At 38.9% G+C, this 25,000-nt stretch overlaps 1 protein-coding gene across 1 annotated transcript in view; it reads left to right on the plus strand.

The window, feature by feature from the left end:
• Window positions 1-25,000, plus strand: part of LOC122806339 (arginyl aminopeptidase) — a 292,458-nt gene that overhangs the window by 57,408 nt on the left and 210,050 nt on the right. Inside the window, exon 4 of the mRNA XM_044076669.1 lies at window positions 9,063-9,179. Coding sequence (XP_043932604.1) covers window positions 9,063-9,179 — 117 coding nt within the window. The remainder of the gene's footprint in view (window positions 1-9,062; window positions 9,180-25,000) is intronic.

Below are 25,000 nucleotides of genomic sequence, written 5' to 3' on the forward strand. Positions count from 1 at the left end.
TCTCCTCCTCAGATTGATTCTTGTAGTTATCATGCAGTATTTATATGCTCTCCTAATTCTTCCGTTAACAGCAGCTTCTTCTCTAGATTCCACTAAAAACTCTACCAGTGTTGGCCTGTCACTTAGGATCCCCCTATTTCAAACTCTTACCAGTGTTGGCCTTTCACTTAGGATCCCCCTGTTTCTTTCTCTTTGCCTGTACTCTGTGCTTGCTTGATAGGGAAAACAATCTTTAGCATGCAGTCCAAATTCTTGGTCTCTCTCCATTCTGTTACCTTTCCTCCTCTAATTATTGCTCCCAATACCTTTTGATTCAGTTTTCTCCAATAAATTCCAATCCCCTCTTGCCTATTGTCAGTATCCCTACTTGTGGTCATCCCTATCAGCAGAATCTCCTTTTTACATTCCTGTGTTGTCTTAGTTCTTAAAATACTTTTCTCTACTTTAATATAATATTATGTGTGGTTATTGTTCTCCTTAAGGAGCTACATCCAACATCCCAGTATTTCCTTGTTTCTTGAGTCCCTTTCCCCGTTTTCATCATCATCCCTTTCCACTTTGAATTATAGGCACCACCAGGGCTAGTTTTGATCTGACTTCTGGTAGGTACAGCAACCTCTGTGCAGCCATTGACATGGTTGTACAAAGTTTCTGAGACCAATTCAGCATAGGCTGCTGTGTTCTCTGGGTTTGGAGGGGCATTAGATTTTGACAAGCTATCACTATTCCAAGGCAAGCTACTTTTTATTTCCTCATTGTTACTGGCTTTACTGGGGTTAGAGTTTATTTTGATTTTGAAGGAGACATTTTTACATTCTGACCTTACCAGGAAGGACTAAACATGGGGTGGGGTGGGGGATTCTCTTGCATATGTAAGTATGAGGTCCTGTATGTTGGAACCTGGTCCGGGCATATTCAATATGTCACGAGTGTTTGTACTTACGAACTCGAGGAATCTCTGTGCATGTAGATTTGAGGCAGCGTAGGATTCCTAATCTATAGAGGGGTAATTTTAGTCTCCCATAAGTAGGGTGTTTGTTTGGATTGTAATGGTCTCCATTAGGTCCAAGTATGCATTGTGAGCTTCTTAGGGTAGTGAGGGTGTCATGTAGCCAGCTACGATATGGTATGGGATATTGTTTGTTTAACTCCAGCACATCATCCTGTTTGACCAGCCTAGAGGTATCCTTGTTGATGTTTGAAAAGCCTCCACCTTTACCCCTTGTTTGTGCAGCTACTGGTCTAAAATGTGTGGAAGGCATTGAAACCTTGCACTGCCAGGGTAATCTCTGATGATTTACAGCAGGTCTCCGTAATTGCATAGATATCTATATTCACAAGTGTGAGGAGGGCTTGGAGGGAGTGTAGTTTATATTTTCGTTCCTGGCATTGAGCAGGAACACCTTGAGGTTCATTTGAGTTTATTTTGCTGTGTTAGAAGGCACTCTGGGGGTGGATAAACTTTTAGCCAGTATTCAAAAGCCTGAAGTGGACAGGTGCCAGACCATCCTTTGCAAAGCAATGTGGTCTCTTAACCATGCCTCCCAAGCTTTCAAATATTGTGTCTCGTAGAATGACACCAGAAAGCAGCCTGTTAAAAATCACACCAGAAAACAACCTGTTAATCAGTCATCTTTTGCTCATATTGTGGCATCATCCTTTGTGATTGTAATATGCTGCTTAGGCTCATACCAGCCTGAGGCAATCTGATAACTTTTCTTTGTATAGTCCAGGGAAGTATGTAACTGGACATTTATACCTGTGTGGATTTTGATGGAGTCGTACTGGCACCTGTGGTGTAACAACTTGAATGTGTGTGTGATTTGGCAGGTCCTCGCTCCAGATAAACTTAAGTTATCTTGTTTAGGCTGGTTAGAGGGGCATCTGTATGTCTTACAGTGGAGTGCCCTATGAGAATCCTGTAGTGTGTGTGTTATGGTGAGAGTTGTATGGTGACATACTCAATCTCCAAGAGGTTGTCAAAGCAGGAATTTAAATACAACTCTGGGTCAGAAGTCTTGGTGTGATTCTCAAAACAATTTGATTTATGGGAAAAGTTTTGAAAAAGCTACTTAACCCATTGTATAATCTTCTGTCTCAAACTGCAGCAGAGATTTTGCCTTCTAGACCAGTGCCCTTTTAGATAATCCTCTTAATATCAAATATCAACAAAAGGCAGAAAAACATGCATTTTAAAAAAAACAGCAGGGCAGCCCAAAAAAGAAAGGAGCTCCTCAAGCATGAAGACCTGTCTAAAAGGAGACTGTCCTCCAGCTTACTCCTGTACCCCATTCTGGCAGTCCTGAAATATCTGTTCACATCTCCATTTGGCACCAGGTTATTTCAGACCGTTTAGGAATATTCAGAACGGGTTTAGATAGCAGTGATAATCGCCCCTTCCCTCTTCAATGTGTTCTCACATCCTGTCAGACTTTCTTGTTTCTTCTCATTCTCTTCCAAATGTTATCTTAGGAAGTAACGGCCTATTCCATTGAAATGAGAATGGTTTTAGCCAAGAATATTCCTCATACTGTCTCCTATATATGTATCTCTTGATGGCCAGCCAGCTTTTTTTTCCTCAGGACAAGGTGACTGATCATAAGCAGCAGTTCCTGGTGTTTTCCCTGCAAAATCACAACTGCAAGGGATTACCCAAAGATCTTGGGATTCATGGTCCCTACAGTTCTCGTGATTCCTCTGACCAGGATACATGTGAGGAAGATTCAGTTGTTCCACAAGTTGGTGTGGTCCCAACACCAGCATCCCATTTCCTCTCCAGGTCCAGTGCTGATCTTTTTCATGAGGGAATTTCAGTGCTGGATGACTCTATTTTCTCCTCCAGTTTCTACTATGTGTAACCACAAATGCATCAGGTTGGCATGGAGAGATGCTTCCAAAATGTTTCCAAAAGAGTGAAAGTACAGGTTCTGCACAAACCTCAAGGAGATAATGGCACTGATAAATGCACTCAAAATCCTGAACCACTTGTGGCTTCTAGGACCTTTATTGGTCATCGCAGACAACACTACAAAGAAGTGGTGCATAAACTAGCAGGGTGCAACTAGCTCTCTACCCACTTTACAGATTAGCAGTGTAAGCCTGGGAATTGTCCTGCAACTCAGTCTAGCTTTACAGGCTACATGCATTCTGTTGGAGCAGAATTTTGAGGCAGACAAATTGAGCAGGACCAGAACAGACTCCCATTAATGGAAGTTAATGTTCCAGGGTCTTCCATGAGATTGTCCACCTGTGAGGAACATTTTATCTCTCTGCCTCCATTCACAGTAGACAGCTTTTCACCCTTTTCTCTGATAACAGGAGTCCTTTTTGGAGGTCCAGAAAGACTCTGAAGATATTACTGGTAGTCCACTTTTAGCCCAGGCAACAAAAGTTCCTTCTTTTGAAAATGGCCAAAGGCAATTACCAGAAGCTACCTTATAAGATGGGTCTAACTCGCACAGGAGAGGGCCTCTTATTCACACCAACCTTCAAGTTATATGTGGCAAAGTCAGAGCTTTTCCAGTTGGTGTCATAATAAGCCAATATTGTTTTAAAATGCAAACCACATTGGTTCTGCAATATTTGTGAGTTACTGAAATCTGGCCTTCCTTACTCTTCTAAGATTAATCTTTTGGCCATTTCTGCCTGTCTACTCATGGATTCCCACTTTCTTCCTTGTCTCAACTGAAAGTGTCTGAACAGAGTATTTCATATTCTGTCATGCAGAAAATGGGAGGCTCCTCCTTTGGATCATGACCTTTTGCTTAAATCTTTATTTTTATTTTGTGCATACTGTTATGGTAACCCAGCCCTTTATCAGTTTTCACAAAGTTAGTGTCCTTGAGATCTAATCCTTTTTTCATGCCAAAAGCATTTCAGAGTTCACTTTAAATCAGCCTATTTAGCTCAACTAAAAAAAAATTAAGGGAGGAAGTATTTTATTTGCTGTGGAAGTCTCCAGATGACTCTGGTAGGACAATAAGACTTCAGAAGTTCATCTTAGTTATTCATTGCTTGGGGGGGGGGGGGGGGTTAGGGCAAAAAGAAGGGCTGGTTAGTTTCAAAGCAGACTGTTTCCAAATGGTTGTTCCAGTCTATTCTGTTTTGTTCTCATTGTGGTAAAATCATTCGAGGCAAAGTCAAAGCCCATTCTTCCAAAGCAATGGCATACATTTCTAGACATTACAAGACTGATTCCTTCTCCAGGGCTGAAGCAAGATTTATTGGGTCTATTCTCCAGATGCTCCTAGGTTGTGATCCTTCCTGCTCTCTATCTATCTAAGGTTTAGAATTCATTCCATGTAAATTAAGCTACTACAGTAGTGATCTAACTCAAATATCAACTGTTATGTCATCTTTATTTTACACAACTGTACTTTCTAGTCATGAGGACCAGTTCTTTAAGTTTTTTAGCTTTGAGGGATAGCAAAGAAGACCAGTGGTTTCTCTACAGGAGCATGAATGGTCACTTTGGCTAGGTCCTTTCCATGAAGGCTCTGTTCAGATACAAATTGGTCTCCACAGAGTTCCTGGTATAGGCCTAGACTGTATTCTTCAAATGTGGCCATAGATGCTGTCCTTCCTTTCGGATCAAGGTCACTGGTTATTTTGCCCCTTCATGGTACAGAAGGTTGCCGCGGTGGTATGGCGGTAGCGTTGCTACCTCACAGCAAGAGGTTTTCCCATTCTATTCTCTGCGTGGCTTGTGAGTGCCTTCTGTGTGGAGTCTGCATGTCCTCCCCACTGTTGGGTAGCATTCGAAAGACATGCATGCGTAAATGGGTGTGCCTTCGTTGAAGGTTGAGTGTCGAGCTGGCACCTCTGCGTTTCATAAAAATCTACTGCCAATCATTAGCGGACCGGAGTTCAGCTGTGACGACCCCTTACTGGGAAAAAGCCGAAAGACAAACAACAACATGGTACAGAAGGCTTCCATTCCATCCTGGATCTTGGCAGCTTCAACAAGTGCATCCTGTTCATCAATTCCAGGGGGTCATGCTTTGGTACCAATGTACCTGCATGGTGTTAGTGGATTTGTTACTTTTTGGAGAGGTCTCATTTCTGAGTAGAAATGTCTTTGCTCCACTTTGGGTGGGCTGCACTTCTAATGCAAAATGCTGTTTTGTTTTAACTTCTGCACTTGAAGTTTTTAGTGAGGTGGTAGCAGTGTAGTAGTGGCAGACAGCTTCCATATGTTTCCCCTTCCTAGATGGCTGTTTCCTGATGACCCTGTCAGGATATTTCCAGTAGCATTCTTTACGTAGCTGATCCCCCTGTTTGCATTCTCTGTGAATTTACATCTCCGTTATCTGGCAGAAGTTGGTGGTCTCTGATCCTGCCTCTGAGGGTTGCCTTTACCATCATGGACCTCTACACACTCCCCTGTCTCTCATTCGTTACCCAAAGTGGTGGCTTGGGGGGTTCATGACTGTCTGCCTGGGTGAAATTACATTGGAAGCTCCAGGCCTGGAGTCCAGTGCTTTCTGGATGTGAAGGAAACTATGATCTTCATGATGTCTTTTGCTTGTTGAGGATGCTGATGTTGCAGTGGCCTGTGGGGTGTCCTTGGGTATGTTCTGATGACTTGCTTCCAGATCTGCTTCTGGTATTGGATCTTTGTCTCTGAGCCTTGGATTAGTAGACCCTTCTCATCAGTCTCCGTTTGGGTTTTCTCTTATTATAGAATCCAGTGCAGTTCATGATAGATGCTTTGTTGTTAGCTTGCAGGGGGGGGGGTCTTGGTATAAACCAGTGGATGCTGTCAGCAGCCCTCCAAGCCATGGTGGAATTGGCTGAATTCAATTGTCATGATTGTTCTGATAACAAGTGTATCAGTACGTAACCAAATGAGGGGAGCCTGGTGTCATACTCCTGCAGAGAAGCAATGAGAGACTGGTATTGGCCCATGGACAAAGGAAACTAGCTTTCAGTCATTCATATTCATGGAGAACTGAATATGTTGGCAGCCACTAATCCAGTCCTGTCATGCAGATGAGGATCCCAGAGTCCAGCCTGGGTAGGGTCTTCAGTGAGTGGGACACACTGTAGACTTGCTTACAAAAAAAAAATCTTCCTCTGTGTAGCAGAGAAGGGGAATTAAGCAATGGATGTAACTACAGGCCTTTGACTGTGCATATTTTATCTTCCCACCATTCTATGTTACTCTGTATCATGGTGCAGAATTCAGTGAAGACAAAACTCATGCTTGTTGCCCAGTAGTGGTTTTAAGGGTCTTCCGTTTCATGGCAGTACAAGAAGACTTCCCAATGTAATCCAAGGAACTCCCATCAGATGTAGTGACAGTTGGTACTATATCCCGTTATGGTTTCTATTGCATCCCTTAATCTCACAACCCAATTCTCTGCCAGGCAGAAGAGTATCTCTGTATGGCCCAAGAGTAATCCCATAACTTTGCAAGTCAGTTGAAGGACATCTGCAAACTGATAATCTCCTGTACCTGTATGGTTTGGGTCTCTGTTTTTCAAAAGTTTTGAAGTACATATCTGCTTGTAGATGACAGGAGTGTGGGCCAGTACATGCTGGTCAGGTTGCTACTTGAATGAACTTTGCAAAGCCATTTTCTTTTGAGGAACGTATCAGTTCCATGGAACTTAATTTCTTGACCGACAGACTTGCTTGCATCCCTTTGAGTCTCTATGTTCAGCAGCATTGATTTTTCACGTGAATGTCTCTCTTTGGTACCTTTTACCTCTGCCCATAGAATGTTGGAGATTCAGGCCATTATCTCTAGAGAACTCTGTCCTTCAAAAGGATTATATTCCATTTCCTCACCTTGGTTGTATCAGAATTTTCCTTAAATCAGTCCATTCCCTTTTTGCCTTTGAGGGGGGCAGAAAGCAGAAGAGTTTGTCATTTCACATAGTGGATGTGTTCTTCCTGTTCAGGTTCTACCTGACATGGGTGTCTTAGGTTCTGTGAGATGGAACAGTTGCTCTCCTTCACCCCAGGAAGAGAAGGATCAGCATTCACTAAAAAGAATGCCCATTTATCGCTGTCACTCTTGCTCTCTCTCAACTGCATTGTAGTACATGGAACTCGCTGGTTGCACTCCTAAACCAGGAAGAGATGAGCTTGTTTGTCCACCTATCGATTATCAAAAAGATGCACAATGTGGTGTTTTGCATGGCTTTTGGAGCTGCCGTACTTTAGTCTTGTGCTATTGCATACACAGTGGCTACTGTAGAACGGCACCAAAAAATTTAAAAACTATTAAATATTTTTTGCATTCTCAGACGTGCACAGGCAGACATCAGAATGAGTTGTTTAACCCTTTTTAAAGCTGCATCAGATTACACTTAGCTTCTGCCACTGTCTGTGCAGCAGTAGAAATGGTTCATTGCTTTCAAAGCTGTAAAACACTTTGGGTTCTTAAACTTTTTTCCTGTAACTAGTAGTACTTTGGAGCAGCTGAAGCTGTGTATACTACGGAGCATTATGATCTGATTTTTTTTCAGTAATGACCAGCTTGTTAATTTGTTTTTGACTTTGGTGTCAAGATTAACCTCTCTAGGTTTGCTTTACTCTCTCCTAAAAATCAATTTCTCGACTTTCTCCCAAAAATTAGCTATGATTGGGAACCCAGTCATACTCCTCTACATCTTTTACAGTCAGCTGGGATGCTTCTTTTTGGAAACTGCTGTGTGGCTACTTTTAGTACTTTAGGAATGTCTCCATTGTTGGACGTCTGTGCTGTCAACATTTGGTACCTTGCTTATATTTCACATATGTTTATTTGCTCAGACAGTGACTTCAAGAGTTAGTCCTCCTTAGATACTTTGCTGCTTTAAGACCTTCTTAAATGGTTTCAAATTACTTTTTTTCCATCCTCCTTAGATACTTTGCTGCTTTAAGACCTTCTTAAATGGTTTCAAATTACTTTTTTCCATCCTCCTGTGCTCAAGTCCCTTCATCCACAAACTTCTTTAGGAATTTGTAAACATAGATGTCAAATTTTTTGTTTTTCTAGATTTCATTTTTTCTTTTAATTCTCTGCTTGCTGACTGACCATCAGCTTTCTGAGATCTATTGGCCCATTTGTTGCTCTCGGTACAGGAGACTTTACCAGGTGATTCATTCCATGGGAAGTGGGGGCTTGACACAGCTGTCATCCTGGCTGCTATTGGGGCTTTTTATGCTTTTGTCCTAACCCCGACCTGAGTGACCAAAGTGATCACCCATCTCAAAAAAAAAAAAAAAAAAAAAAAAAAAAAGAAGCCCAGCTATACCCTTTCCTAGCATGTGTATACTTCCACGTACATTATGCATAGGGCTGCCATTATTGGCTTTCCTAGACAAAGCTCGTGTCCCCAGTGTTTGGCCTTCTTCATTGCCTGCATAATCGTCAGACTGGAATCTACCTTTCCCCTCCCCTCACCTTCCTACCTGCCAGCTTCTCTAGAGCCTTAGCCACTAGTCAAAACTGGTCACCTAGTGCAGTGCCATGTCTTCATCCCTCTGAAACGGAGCTGGGTATTTTTCTTGATTTACAGGAGATGTACTTGCTTGGTGGTTGGGGTAAATGGGCATGCCTAAGGATAGACCATGCTGTCCTTGTGCCATACATAATGTCATATGACAGCAAAGGGAGCATGTTCCCTTGCACATTTGTGCTGTAGATAAATGAGGCCCACTCATAGACAGAAGATTGTCCCACTGGTCTCTAGGGAGAAGGATTCCCTTGCAGTAAATTGATAAGGTAATGGCAAGTGTACTTTTAGAATCCAAAGGGTATGTTCTGCATATTAGGCTTTTAAATGACAAATGATAAATAATAAAGAAGAATTAGAATTCCAATGTCTGTCGCAATAAAATATTGTCAATAATGTTTTTCTTTGAAAAGGGTATTTTTCATTTTCTTTTAAAGCTGTTCCTTTTGTAAGTAATGAAACTGTTTTAAGACTGGAGAAGCCTGTCCTTATCCTAGTTTTGTGACCTGTGTTCTGTTCGGGGATACATTAACAAGACTGTTTTCTCTCCAATGAGTAGAACACACAGCAACCAGCAAGGGTATCATTAAAGCAAAGGCATTTCTTTGTTTTTAGGAGCCGTGTGTGGACTGAGCCCTGTCTCATACAGGCTGCCAAGGAGGAGTTTTATGGTGTGATAGAAAATTTTCTGCTCACAGGAGAGAAACTGTTTGGACCATATGTCTGGGAAAGGTAAGTATTGTATTTCACTTTTTATTAACCAGGTAAGCCCATTGGCCACGTTTCCCTCTTTGGGGAAGACTTGAAGACTGATTAAGTGACTTGGTCTGAGGAATAGTTTGCGAGGTTGAAACTGAAGAGAATCAGACTCAGGACTACAAGACCAAGATGAATGGTTTACAGACTTAGTCAAAAAGATACACTGCTGGCAGCTGAAAACAAAATCTTAATCCTGGTTTTAAGTCTTGTTTTATTCCAGAATTAAAAACGGATTTAGTGCTTTTGTCCCCACCCACTGACACTTCATCAGAATCGATTAAATTAACCACCAGCACACTTGTATACATTAACTAATTTACCATTAAAAAAATGTAAAAGTACCATGCTAAATCATCATGCTGTCTTGTTAAAACACATATATATCAATGTAAATATGAGCACTTATAATCCGAAGTTCTATTTCCAAACAACTTAATAGTCAGTCCTTATTTATAAAATAGCCCTATTATTTAATACCTGCATCAGGGATATGTTCTCATTTAAATCAGGAACGTGTGTGGCATGTAACTTATCTGCCATCTCATTTATTTTTTTTATCGAGTTTAAAGTCGTCCCCACCGATGGGATTTGCCATAATATGCTCTAAAATCCCAAAACCATACTTTTTAAAGGAGGGGCATTTTGGGGAATGTTTAAATAGGGCATTGTTAGGGTTGCCAGTCAAAATTTGGTAATGGTGTTCATATATCCTATCTCAAAGACACCTCTCCGTTTTTACCAACCTAAAATGCTGGACAATCCAAGCCCTTAGCCATGTAAATAATCCCTGTAGTTTGGCAATTACCTTTCACAAATGACTCTAGAAACCAGATCATTTTCTAAATACATATCCTTTGCATTTATAATATACTTACACTGGGAGCACCTCCCATATTTAAATGTTCCCTTATTGTTGTGACCTTTTTTATATTTAGTCATAAATGCAAAACTTACAACTTTCTATGTTTAAGACAAATATTTAAAAACTGTCCTTATTTTTGGCCTTTGTCTCGCCATTATTTATGGCTTTGTCCAGATTTTTGCTCTAAGAGGTTGAGAGGTATGCATCAACCATGGCATGCCAAATAGACCACACCCCTAGTGCCACATTTATAACTGGCACCTTACAAATTGCATTGCATTCTACTGGCCACATCTAAATAGAGAACACCCCCTAGTGCCACCATTATAACTGGCATCCTCCGAATTACATTGTATTCTACTGGCCATGTTACCTTTCACATACTGGTTAATATATGGGCATTTGGTTCCACATGCACCATTTAGAAATGCTTCACAGTGGTCTTTTAGAATTGTGCACTGTCCTTTTATCACCTTTAAACTTCAACTTGTGATTCTTTTTTTTTACGATAAATGTGGACTAGCCCCTATAACCCCCTACTGAATCCCAATTGTTGAAGCACCTCAGTGCTTATGGATATTCATAATGTGCTTTGAATCCACATTAAAACTCTGTACTTGGACTTTCTCAAAAAAAGTATTTTTACTGTTTAAGTATGACACCTTCATTCAGAATGCTGCTATTGTAAATGGGCATACATTTTGCATTCCTTCTAGAAACTTCTAGTGCTTTTGCCTCCATAAGGTGATGCATCTGTCCCTTGTCTTGGAACATGCATTCTAGTGTATTAATTTCAGATTTCAGTGTGGACACCCTGACCATTTGACTTTTCACCAATCTTTTCTGTTAATGAGGGTGGCAACAGGTGAAATGTAAAAAGAAGAAAAAAGTTTAAATATGTAGGCTTCCTGTATAATCCAGACCTTAAACCTCCTACTCACAAAATCTTCTTTTAAAGAGTGTTTTTGCCTCTTCACAGACAGTAAAAACTAAAAATCAGTGGACTTATTGAGATTTTGAATTCCATGACAGTCCACAATATAAAAATGTCCAGGAATTTGTTGCAGACAAGGTACTCTTCATACTCCCCTCCTTTTCTTTTCTTTTCTTTTTTTTGACCTGCTTTTCTTATGCTTTAGGTTGGGGTGGCTCCCTAGTAACCATTGCATACCTTCTCTCTCACCATTACACTGTGCCCCAATTCCTCCTTTGAGTACTACGTAGAGAGGGGGAGTAGGTTCCTTGGGGGGGGGGGCTGGAGTATATGGGATATACCATGTGGTCCACTGGGATTTAGTCATGCTTGGGGGTAAGAAATATCTGAAGGTTACAGCACTGAAGCTACTTAAATGTCTACATTTAAGTTTTTATTCTTTGACTGGGTTAGCTCCAGTAGAGTAGTGTCTGGGGACACATGAGGTGGTATTTGTACTGTTGGGGGAAATTTTGGCTAGAACACTGGGGAGCTTCACCTATCCTTTAAGTGCTGTAGGATATTTTACATCCATCTGAGCTACCACCAACTCCGGTAGATGTTATCCGAAGGACAACACACCAGGCAGTGCAGCACCCCCCTATTGCCACATGGCAGTGTTAGCAATTTAAAAAAGTAACCCAGTCATGTGGAGTGGAAACAGAATTCACAGCCTTTGGCTCTTCAGCACAAAAGGTGAGAGCTACCATTTTGAGCAACTGAAACTAGTTATGAGCTCCTGTGCATTTTTGTTTAGTATTGTCTGTAACATTTGCTTGTGTGTCTTGGCTTTCATTAGTCTTATAGTTTTAGTAAGTTTAGTCTTAATTAGATATGTGGAATTGGAAACATTTTGCCTATGCCGTTTTCCATTTGGGTACTTGCAACTTTCACTCATTTAAATGATTTTTGTTTCTGGGATGTTTTAGTAAGATAGGGTGTATGAAAAGTTAGCGACACTCCCCCCTTCTGTGTTTACTAGTTGGGCAGAGTTTCTTCAGATGATAGTGGTGGTGAATGTATTTTCTTTTGCTCCTTACTCCTTTGGACCATCAAGCCTATCCTACCTGCTTTCTTTATCCATTCATTCCCCAATGGACAAGAGTCCTGTGGCTTATTTGTTCATGTAGGCCAAGGGGCAGGTATGCCAGAAGAGGTGCTTTTGTCCAAATGGTAGATTAGATTTTTTTTGCTTAGAACTGTTTCTGTGTAAATGCCCATGATGAGTTGGCTGTGTGAATGGTTATTACTATTCACTTTTTCAAGTGATGCAAATTGTAACTGCCCATCCATTTTAAAAGGAACTCCTCTGTTGGCTCTGTAGTATTCACCACGGAGCTTAAGTGGTGAACGCATTCCTGGATGTACATTCCTCCCTTCTCACCATGACAGCAGAAAGTGGGATCAACGCCTTCATTCTTCTCCCACTCCCATCTGACGTCTAATCCTTTGAGACTGTTGATTTGACCGTTGGTCTCTAGGGCAAAGTTCCTGCTCTATCCCTGTATGCAGTGAAGCTGACTTATATGGTGATAAACTTTGACGTGGGTGAAATGTTGTTAAATGCTTATGACACAAGTAGTATAGTGAACATACTATACAAGATAAGTTTAATCACACCTTTTGTCTTGTCCATTGTTAAGGCAAGTGTGCGTGTAGTGTAATATAAAACACAGACGCATTGTGATCATATATTCAAACGATCGAAAGTTTACTTTGATCAAACATTTGAAGGTTTGAATGGTGTTGTGAAGAGGTTATGGTATTTGGGGCCAGTTGCCTTTTATTATAGCTTATGTTTAAGAGGGTATGGGGAATAAAGCCTCTTCCCCACATAAAATTATTTTATGTGCATTTTTATGTAGGGATTTGTATGTTTTTTTTTTTTTTTTTTTCTTTTTCCTCTGGGTTGTCTGTTTTTGGGAGGTAGTGTTTTTGGGGGGTTGTGTTTGCTACTGAATATTTGGAAAGATAAAACATTAAAAAGTTTTGACCATTTTTGTAGTGATTTTTTTCGGAGTTTGGTGGTCAATCTGTACTGTTTGATCATTCTGAATATAATGTGTGTGACTGTGTGCTCAAGTATGGACAATTGTGATATTTGAAGTTTAGCGAAGATTGGAACAACATACATGAGACATGGCAGTAAGCTGGTAGAGGCTATGCATTTTCTGGCTATGTCAGTAGGGTAGGCTTTTACCATGTATAATTTACCTAGTGTTTTTTTAACCATGTATGATATACGGTGTTAGAATTTCAAATGGTTGTTTATGATGGCACCCAGTAATCTTGTTCGTCCAAGTGGTGAGTGGTGTTGGCAGAGACAGTAGTGAATAGTGTTTTTAGTAGAGCTGTAATTGTGGGGAGAAGAGAAGTAATTTTTGTGTTTAGGGGTTAGAAGTAGTTAGGTTCTTCAATGAGGATTGTTGCATAAGGTCTTGCAGTTTAGGGAGATAATTGACAACAGATTTAGGGTCGAGTCATCAGCATATTGAACTAATTGAAATGGCATAGCTGGTAATACTAACTTAAAAACTCAAGCTTCCAAATGTCCTGTTCAGTCAAAGAATATCCAGACTAATGAAGGGTGGACCAGACAAAGCTAATCATTATTGAGAGAAGGTAACTGCAGTACAGTAGTCAAGGTATTGATATAATGGACAGGCAAACAAAATAAGCTTCACATGTATGTCAAAATGCCAGATGCAATCTCTTGCACATTACCATATCTGTCCCTTTGAGGAGGAGAGCATTACCATATCTGTCCCTTTGAGGAGGAGAGCATTACCATATCTGTCCCTTTGAGGAGGAGAGCATTACCATATCTGTCCCTTTGAGGAGGAGAGCATTACCATATCTGTCCCTTTGAGGAGGAGAGCATTACCATATCTGTCCCTTTGAGGAGGAGAGCATTACCATATCTGTCCCTTTGAGGAGGAGAGCATTACCATATCTGTCCCTTTGAGGAGGAGAGTAGTCAAACAGCAAGAGCTCATTAATAGTGTGCCAGCTTAACCTAGTTTCTGTGTAACGTAGCATTGAAGGCACTTGTTTGGCCTAATTACAGACCTACAGTGAAAGAATGGGAGGTTGTAAGCTTGGCTTTGCTGTAGGCAGGGTTTGTGAGCTTTGATTTGTTTTGTTCTGTATGATACAGCAATTTTAGATTGCAGAGTTTGACTGTTGCGAAGTGTGATTTCAAGATTATAAATATCTGCTCTTATGTGCAGATCTGGTATATTGTGTTTTTCTGCTACATATATCAATGTTTGGTATAAATGTATCACTTTACCCTACTGTAGGCAGTTTTAAATAGCTCAGTGTTATGTTTATTATTTGAACATGTATTACCATCCTGGGTGCATTGTTAACTTCCCCAGCAAATCAGAAACCCCACTTGAACACTCTGCACAAAGAAGACTATTCACGCACTGGTAATAAGCGTACATATTACACCCCCTTAAAGTTCCCACCTACATCAAGACACCTGGAACAGAAGTTTAATATTGTTTTAAGTATGCATTCAATTAAACTGCATAAAAAATGGAAACATCCAGCCAACTGTAAAACCAGCAAAAATTACTAGATTCTTTACTAAAATTACATTTTTGCAGTAAGAATTACCTGTGCACCTGCCACAATGGCAGGAATCCCTGATGCCATAACTAATTAATTTTTATATGGATTTATTTTAAAACTGCTTAACAAAACAGCCTAAAATAAAATTCCTATCACTTTCCCAGCCTCTGGATATCTGTGACATTTTTGATTAGTACTTCTAATTTATAAAAATGCCTCCATCCTCAGAACATAATAATAAATATGGAGCCTAGCTGCATACCATTCAGTAGTCAAAAACATCCAGATTTTGCGTCACATTTTTGTTGTATTCCTCAAAATGTGGTTTTCTGGCAAATCGCTGAGGAATGAAGTCCCCTATATAGTGACAGTGTTTCAAACTTCACATCCTTCAGAAAATGCATGCTAATGCAAAACCTATTGTAGCAGCTTTCCAGGTTGATGATGACAATATTAAAAAAGTGTCCCTGATTTTTTGAGCCTTTATTCTGTCCATTAATTTTGGCTTTGTCTGGTATTTTTGTGCTAAGAGGTTGAGGCACACCTGGAAGAAATTGGCATCCTCATACTTTCTTATAGAATAGTATCAAAATTGGATAGTCATGCACTGTTACTGTTGGGTTAAATGGCATGGTCAGTTAATTGTAAAACTGACTGAGATCATGAGTTTACAGTTAACTGAGTTGTCTGCTTGAGAACTTTGTGGTCTTACGATGACAGCAGTCCCCACAGCTGTGTTTTTTTTAAATTCTGGTCAATTTTAGTTTATCTTTAGTGTATCTTTTTTTGTAAACCAGTTAATATTTGGTTAAATTTGAGGGCAAACATGTACAACTGTTGCCAGAGATATGAAAGTCCAAAAAAAAAAAAAAAAAACAAAAGAAAACCGATGAATCAACTTTCATGCCCCACCCCTTACGTTTTATCACTTAGTCAAGTACATTTATTTTTCTGCATTCCTGATATAATGTTGACATTAGCAATAAGCCACAGCCTCCACTTGTTTAATATCTTGCTTGCTCATATAACCCACCAGATTTCATTTGTCCAGACATTGTAATGGGGGTGGGGTATGTTGCTTCTCTTTCCATGGAGTTGCTTTCTTGACCACTAATATCAATAAATGCAAGGCCCTTTCTACTTTAGCTCATTTGCCTTTTAATTGAATAATCTCTAAGAATGTAACTTGGTCAAATGTTGCTTTCTCTGGCCATAATTATCTTAATTTCCCCACTTGTTGTTGATACAGCCTAGTAAAAATGCTTGCAAATCCCCATCTTCCCCTCAATACATCTTCAGCAGTTGTACGTTGCTCCCGGAAATGTGGCAGTTTTACTTGCCTTGTTAAAAAAAAAAAAAATTGTGGAAGTATTTAAACTTTTTTTTTTTTTTGATCTGGTGGATTTCCTAATCACTTGTCAGATTTTTCCAGTCTTTTGTAGGAGTCTCCCATCTCCAAACATTTCCCCTATTTTTGCTTCATTATCTCTACCACCACTCTGCCAAATCCCTTCCTGTTGACATTACAGCTTGCTTCATGCATGCAATCATCCACTTTTCCCTTCATAAATAACCATTGCAGGAACTGTTGATTTACTGGTGTTTCCCTCTAATATGTTTCAAAATTCTACTTCCCCTATGTTATGTATTCATGCTGTTCAAAATTCCATTCAACTTTGCCGTAGGACCATACTTTATCTAATTGTTTCCATTATAACAACTTTTCCTTCCAGCAACCCTTTATGCATCTGCAATAGTTTCAGTCCTGCCACCTAACGCTATTGGTCCAGTAGCCCTCTCCAAGCTTCCATTCGTAGTGCCTTCATTGACTGACATAATCCATACAATACTGCATTCAAAACCCTACTACCCTAAGTAAGTTCTCTGTTTCAAAACATTTCTTATGGCATTTTTCCTCCCCTTACATTTGCTACAATAATTTAAGTCATGCCAATTCACTCTGGATTGTGTTCCAAATAAACTCTCTCATTTGAGTTGCGTTCCAGTAGATCTCAAAATCTGGCACTTCCAACCAATTAAAATTATTTCCGTGCCACCCTAGATATTCATTTATTTGTGAATTGTCTTACCCCGTAAGAATGACATACTCCAGTTTGTTTTCAAAGTCTGTATTCTGCTTTTTTCTTTACTCTGGATCTCATTGTTACAGTTGTCAAATGTTTGCCTGCCTTCCAGAAAAGCATATTAATTTTGGTAACACCATTGTCGTGCTGTTCCCTGTTGGTATATTAGACTTTAACACTTTTTATAATCCTGATTTAAAATTAATCAAAAAGGATCTTTTTGAAGCTGTAGCCAGCACAGCTTTCTTCCAGGATGCTGGTACCCACCACTTTCCCTTTTAAAATGCTGTTAAACATAACCTTTCAGATCTTTCACTTTTTTTTTTCCCTCCCAACTTTATGAACATAATAGTCTCCTTAAGGATCTGCATCCAAAATTCTCTCTCTCGACCTTGCTTAGTCATCATCCCTTTCCACTTTGAATTATAACCTTCTGCTTCTGCTTGTGTTATGTATATGAGCCACGTGTAGCTCTAAAATATCCCTTCAAATTGGATAATCTAAACCACCTTGTTCTGTTGGAAGGATCTATTTATCCCACTAACTCTTGCTCTATTTCCCTCCAAGATAAATTCTTTCAATTGTTTATTGTCCACAACTTCTCCTTGGGTTGATAAAAGTATGCCTTGCCCCGTTTACAAGACTAAAAACATTTTCACTGCTTGTATCTTGCTGTCCATATCCAAAAACAAGCGTTTCCAGTTTCTTATTCTTGTATTATCAGTTTAGTATCTTCCCACATAAACTTAGCTGCCATAACAGAAGCCTGTTTAATCCATACTCCTAAATACTTCATCTTATTTCCACATATATTGCTGAACCAGTTTGTGTGTGGGTACATAATTTACGGCTGTAACCTTTTCTTGTATCTTTATTAGCTTTATATCCCAAAAAGACTTGAAACTCTGTGTTCCTCAACACTGAGCTGTCTTTTTCTGGATTTATCAGGTACATAATACCTCAAATCAACTTTGATTGCTTACCATACCAATTATATCTGTATTTCTACGCCCCTTATTTTTATCAATGACCCTAAATATAAAACAAAGGGGAAAGAGGACACCTCGCCTGGTTCCTTTTTTTAAATGCAGCTAATCTGAGAGGAACCCTCCTACTTAATTCTTGCTGTCAATCCATCATATATCCTACTAATTAACTTTATTGTATCAGGAATGCAAATGTCTCCAGTGCCCTAGTCCTAGAATCTCCACCTACTCTGTCAAGTACTTTGTCCCCTGAAATCCCTTCTCTGTCAAATTCACATGCTCTTTTCTCTCCAAATGTGTCTATTGCAACATTATTTTCACCCTGCAAATTTTAATGTTCAGAATTCTTTGCTTTTTATGTATACCGGTTTTACATTTTTGCATGGTATTATGGACAGAGTAGCCATTGTGATAAAAAGCTTTTACTCCCGCCTATTCTACATGAAAGCATTTTAAGTGTATACTTTCAACTTTTAGCTTACATGCGCACACTGTTTCAAACTGATCTCTTGTGTAGTTATTCCTTATCCTTTCAACCTTGTCACATTTAAGATTTTTTTTTCTTTCAATAGTAACACTCAAAAGAAAAAAAACAGATATTCTGGAACCCCCATCCCTTTTAACTTACAGTAAACAAGTAAAGCCATGTACATTTTCAAAAAAATAAAGCTTACCCTTACAGATAGGAGCATTTGCCCCAAACTGACTGCAACCACTGGCACCCTTATGTTTAGAGTAGAAAACATCTATGCTAATTTGTATGTTAGAGCCTGTGTACCCACTTACCATAATCTGCTCTCTTCCCCTCCCAGATGTAATAAATGCCATGCATGCTTTCAGTAAACATTAATTTATAGCCATAAAAAGTGCACTGACTACCTTTTAATGCATTTAATATAAAAGTGCACAATTTTGTTCTGTTTATTTTAAGATACTAAGGCAGTTGGGGAAGAAACTGCTTGTATAACTTCTCACAGTTGTGTGCAAGTGTAACTTTTAAAAGTTGATTACATTGTAGCTTGCACATTTTACTCAGCAGTGTTCAGGCCTCTCATGGTTAATTGCTTTCATCTGTAAATCTGACTCCAAGTAAAAGCATTTTGTAATGAAAAACAAAAGCAACTAATAACTTTGCAGATGCATGAAAGAATCTTTGTAGGCTTCACTCTCAGTACACACTGTTCAGATCTGTAATGATTTAGTTGCTTGCATGTATATGCTTTGTTTGCCAGTGAAGGTCTTTAATAATGGAAAATGTAGTTTTAACAATGTGACAAATGACTACCATTTTCATACCTTTTGTAATTTCATCTTATTTTTCAAGCCAAATTACTTGTTCTTGGCTCAGTCTACAGACACTTAATTTAGATATCCATCCCTGTAAAAACAGGAGCAATTAAGTTTACATATGATGTAAAAGTTTATAATTTACACCCCCAGAAGCTCAAGATCACATTATATATGTTTAGCTTTTCTCCATCCTTAGTATAAAGCACGGACACCTTACAACTAAGAAGGTACTTTTCTTGTTTCATTATCTTTTAACATGTGCAGCAGTTACTGATCAGACTTCCCCACATTTAAAATATACCTAACTGCGCACTATACAAAACTGCCTTACAATGTAACATTCAGTCTACATCATAAAAGTTCTCACAAATATTAACGAGAGCACAGCTATTAAACTTGGTTACTATTGAAGGCTCTTCAGTGTACTCCTAAACATTAATGACATGAAGTTGGGGTGTATACTTTTCGGTTCACCCACAAGTTTACCACAGTCAACAAAATCGTAGTCTTGCAAATCCACATTTCACGTCTGTTCTATATCCAGTGGGATTGGTGCTTTAGTCTTCCATTTATTCATTAATTTCACACTGTTGCTAGTCTTTTTGATCTATCTTACTGCACCAGTCTCTGGTTCTGAAAGTCCAGCAAGGTGCTTTTAGGCAGCTCTGTGCATTTTCTTTTGGAACAATGGAAATGGTTTTGCTAGCAGTGTCGGTCTGTGGGCTGTGTCAGAAGACAAGAGAAGCAAACTCCCTTCTGCTTATTGACTTGCTTTTTGTTAGATAAACTTTTTGCTCTATACAGAGCAGGCTAAGGAGGAAGTAAAATGTCTTTGATTCTCCAGGGGGGAAAAATCTGAAGATGAAAGGAGACAGCATTAAACTCGTACCTGTCTCTCAACATTCCTTGATTGTTGGGCTAAACTTGGCTGTTTTTTGCCTGGTTTACAATGAATAATCTTTATTAACAAACACTTGGCTGTCCCCAGTTTTTAATACTTTTCCTTCTGCCACAATTTACTTTGTCTGGAGCACATTTTTTGTTGTTGTTATGATTGCATCTTGTACTACTATCAGTCTTTGCTGCTTTTTTCATGGTCCTATATGGAGCATACAAACACTGTGTTCCCTTTCAGTGAACAAATCTTGCCATAGAACAGCAGTCTAGTTGCTTGTTTGTGTTTTTGTAAAAATGCAGTGTGCGCCTTCTAATTTCTCTGGTACAGCTGTTCATTGAGAAGCCTCTTACTCAGCCTGTCTAATTTTTTTTTTTTTAATCAGTTCATCTGAATAGCTAGTTAAAGGTTCCATTTTTCCAGTCTTGTGTTTTTTGACTTCAGTGTTTCACTCATTTTGAAATTGCTTAGTGCATTTGATAATTACTGGAAGCCATGTTCTCTCCCAAAGGTTTATTTTTTTCCTCTATAAATATTTTTAAATCGTAACTAAGAATGACACAGGTACACATACACTAATATAAAAGAAAATGAAACCATTGTAGTATTGTTTCATGCTGTATACCTGTTTCCATTTTAACAGTTGGCATTACATATTGTTAAATTTCCTTCCCTCCCTTAAACCTCACTCCTACTCCTGAACGTTATTCTGCATGTATTCCCACAGATTCCATTTACGTCTGTGTAATTTGTCCTTTCCTTTTTCTAAGGGTCTCTCCTTCAGTTCATCTCCTTTACAGTATTGTGTACTTCAGTTGATCTAGATTTTGGGTCTAGATTTTGATTTCCATTTTCTAGTCATTGCCTTTTTGACCACCACTAGCATTAAACTTTTAGTAAGGGTTACTGTGTCTAGGCAGTTCAGAGTCTATGCAATTAAAACAATTTGCACCACCAATATTTCTGATGTACAACTTCTCAGGAATGTTTTAAAATGTTCTAAGTCATTACATTCCCAGAACACATGTTCCCAAGTCTGTCTCTCTGTCTGTCTCTCTGTCTGTCTCTCTGTCTGTCTCTCTGTCTGTCTCTCGTCATACCTCTGGCATTTGCTATCTAAATAAAAAAAAATTCTCTGAAGTTTGCGTGAGATATATGTAAATCTTTTCAAGCAAAAAATCCCAAACCTAGAATTGGGAGCCATACAGATGTCTTTCCATAGTTCATTGATAAATTGACTTTCAAGTCTCTAAAATCTTTTCTAACCTTCTCTGCTTTATTCTTAGTTATCATGCAACATTTATATGCCGTACCACAACTACTGCTGTTCAACACACAACTAAAATTTGTAGCATAGCTGCTCTTTCACTCAGTACTACCCTATCCCTTTCTCTTTGTATTCTGTTATCAGTCTCTGGTAGAGAAGGCCGTCTCTAAACTTGCACTTTCCTCATCCAACTCTGTTAACTTTCCATGCCTAATTATTTGTTTATTTTGGTAACTTTCTTTAGTAAATTCTAGCTCCCTCTTACTGCATTCTGTATCCTTACATGCAGTCATCCCTGTTAATAAAATCTTTCTCCGGTCCTGTGTTGACTTAGTTCTTGGAATGCTTTCTGCTACTTTTATAAGTAGCGTTCTGTATAGTCATGCTCCTTCTGGACTAACATCCAAAATTCTACTGTTTCCTTAATTCTCACCCTCTGCCCCCAACCCCATTTCATTATAATTCACTTTGATTTATAACCTTCTGCGTGTGTTAAGTGGGATAAGTTGATTTCCCCATATATAGCTCTTGACCTCTCCATTCTTTCAACTCTTAATTACCATCCACTACCTCTCTGGTGGCTGATTACATTATATACAGGTCAGGCATCTTTTAAAGGGACTAAAAACATTTTCACTGCTTGTGTCTTGCTGCCCATGTCCATAATCAAGTACTTCCAGTTTGTTTTTGTCTTTGGTTTAGTCTCTTCCAACATATCCTTAGCTGCTATGACATGATTCTTACTGATACATACAGCTAAGTATGTCCTCCTACGTCCCCATAAATATTGGTATTGCTGATCCACTTCATGTAGATACTTAGTTTACTACTGTAGTTTTTGTTTTGTTTGGAACTTTAAATCCAGAAAAGAGCTGAAACTGTCTCACAATGGTCCAACACCAAAATGCCGTTTTTGGGTTTATCCAATGCAAAATGTCTGCAAATAAGGCTAACTTGAGGACCATACCAGTTTTGTCCTTGCAAAGAAAACAAAGGACTCTGAAATTCAAGTTACTCTACATATAAAGCAAATAAAGAGGGCATCCCTGCCAGTTCCTCTGTTCAAATGTGCTTTTTAACGAGGAACTCTTCCACCTTAATTCTTGCTTCCAACTCTTTGTATATCCTTATAATTAGGCCTGTTATTCTGTAAGGAAGTGTAAATGTTTCCATTGCACTACTCATAAAATCCCAGCTGCCTCTGTCAAATGCTTTCTAGGCATCAAGACCCACCAAAAATAGTGTCTTGCACATTCTGCTTTCCTATGAATTAGCATTGTTCTGTTAATGTCAAAACGTTTGCCTCCCTGCCACTGAACAACGCTGATGATCAACATTTGTTACTTTTGGCAAAACCTGTACCATTTTCTTGGCTAATATAGGCATAAAAACATTTATAATAATGGTTCAAAATTGAAATCGGTGTACCAAAATGAATTTTAACTGGCTTTGTTTTGCAGTTTTTCGCACTGGGAGAGCTCTCATCAAACTGCAAGTCTTGGAACATGCCATTTAGTTGGGAGAGAGAATAAGAACACAGGGATTTCTGGGATTTTAAGGGAGTGAATTATGAGCTCTGGGAGAGGATCAGATGTAAATTGGGACTATGGGACAAATCAAAGGAGTAAACAAACATGCAAATGAATCTATGGTGTAATACTCTAGGTTTTGAACGAGCAAAGAAGACCAATGTGGCTACCCAGGAAAATGAAGCTAGAGAAGAGAAAACAACTCACCCACGCATATATAGCTATAAGGATGGATACATATGGTTTCTTTCATATAAATATATATAGATACATATTGTTAGATGAATATATACATGTAGATATAGATGGATATAAAGATATAAGCACGGAGTGTTGAGTACTTTTCAGGTTGAGCAAAGATGGTAGTCGGGTGTCAGAAGAAGGGGAAAATAGAGGTAGTGAAATGAGTACTTTGATTCACCTTTTACAAAGGAAAGTAAAGCGTGGATGCAATGCTGGGGGAGGGGTAGAACAGATGAGAGCGTAGTGGGCAAGACCATGATAGAGGTTTAATGTAGAGGATTTTATATTAAATATTTCAGTCCCAACTGAATTTGGCTATTTCTCTTGGCAGTCTGTCCTTACCTGATCATTTCTAGTACAGTAACAAAAATAAGAGCACTGACAGTACCACAGCTGGGAAATGTATTACAAAAATAAAGAAAGAATCAAAACAAAGTTACAAAGAATAAATCCTTACAAAACTGTGGTAAGCACTTTCAGGGATCTACCCCTTCATCAGACCTTATTCTTTGTAACTTTGTTTTGATTCATTCTTTATTTTTGTAATTTCCCAGCTGTGGTACTGTCAGTGCTCTTTTGTTGCTTTTCACTTTTCACCGACAGTTTTGTGCTTAGAGAGAGGACATTTACTTTTATTTCTAGTACAGTGCCTGATTCTTTCTCAAATTAGTGAACCATATAATTCACCAGTTTTGAAGTTGTTGGCTCTTTATTTATGTTTGTAATATTAACATCTTTAAACATCTTTCCTCTCTCTTTAATTGGCTCTGAAATACAGCAGCTGTCTTTATTGAAATTCTAACTTTCATTGCTATTCCATTCAGACATGTAGAAATATATCACTGTGTATGTTCTTCAAGCTTCTCAGATATACAGTTTACAGGCAGGAATAAGTCAGATTTATGGAATTTCCAGCTCTTGGGAGATTATACTGGAAAAAGTTTTAAGTTGCTGCAGTTGAAAAATTGTATCAAAAAACACAAGTAAAGAAATGCAGTACAGGATTACCTGCTTAACAACTTCACCAGTGTTCACTTTTAGCTTGTGATATGTTGAAGGCAATTCTATATACGTGAAATGTTGGCAGTTCTTTTTAAAAATCCATGAACCAACACATCACAGTAGGGAGCTTTGGGAGACCTCAGTGTAAACAGTGCCAGTTTTCAGTAACTGTAATTATTTGGAATACTTGGGAACAGAGATCCTAGGTACAGTTATATACTGTGGATGTCTGGTATACTTATACTTTTGTTTGTGTAGCCTTCTATGCAGAAGGCATTAATTGTTGATGTGTTTGGCACTTTTTTAAGATGCCTGGAGGAGTAGTTGAAAAGTACTGCAGGATGGAGGAGGAGTTGAAAAGTACTGCAGGATGGATCACGTATGTATACAAACCAAGAACTGCTTTTTAGTAACTGCATGAATCCAGGTTCATTAGTGTACTCTGCAGCATATGGTCCAGGATGGGTTGAATGCAGCCATTATAAATATTCTGAAGCAGTCTTTTTTTTTTTTTTTTTTTTTTTTTTTTTATGCATTTTGACCTCCCTTTGCAGGCTGTGCCATACCAACCTGTAATGCCCTGCCCACGCTCTCTTCTTTCTGACCTATTTCCTAGTAGTCCACGTTGTCATGCACATTTGCTTTAGGGATGCAAGAAGGATTGTTATCTATTTTTTTGGAGGCTTGTTGCATTTTGGGGGTAGGATTATACTGGAGAGATTTTGCCTAGAAGTTGAAAACCAAAGAGAGATCTGCTGATCTTCCCACCCTGGCTGTCAGAATGCAAGATCCAGATCACCATCCATAACCAGTAAGCCTGTCAGAGTAAAAAAATAATTGCTGAGAGCTTGATGATATATCAAGATGAGAAAGGGGGGGGGAGTATATGTAGAAAGGTGCGAGACTGTTGGCACACAGTGTTTCCTCACAGTCCTTAGCAGACAGTATCCTTGTCTTCAGAATAATCACTGAGCAGCCAGCCCTAGTTCTTGAATCATTTGTTAAAATTTACAAAGAGGTCTCTCATTCAAGTCAGACCTTAGGCCAGTATTGCAAATTGTTTTCTAATATCCTTACTGTTTAC

The sequence above is a fragment of the Protopterus annectens genome, chromosome 7.part0 (genome assembly GCF_019279795.1).
Source record: "Protopterus annectens isolate FY-2018-M chromosome 7.part0, PAN1.0, whole genome shotgun sequence".
NCBI classification, from domain to species: Eukaryota; Metazoa; Chordata; order Ceratodontiformes; family Protopteridae; genus Protopterus; species Protopterus annectens.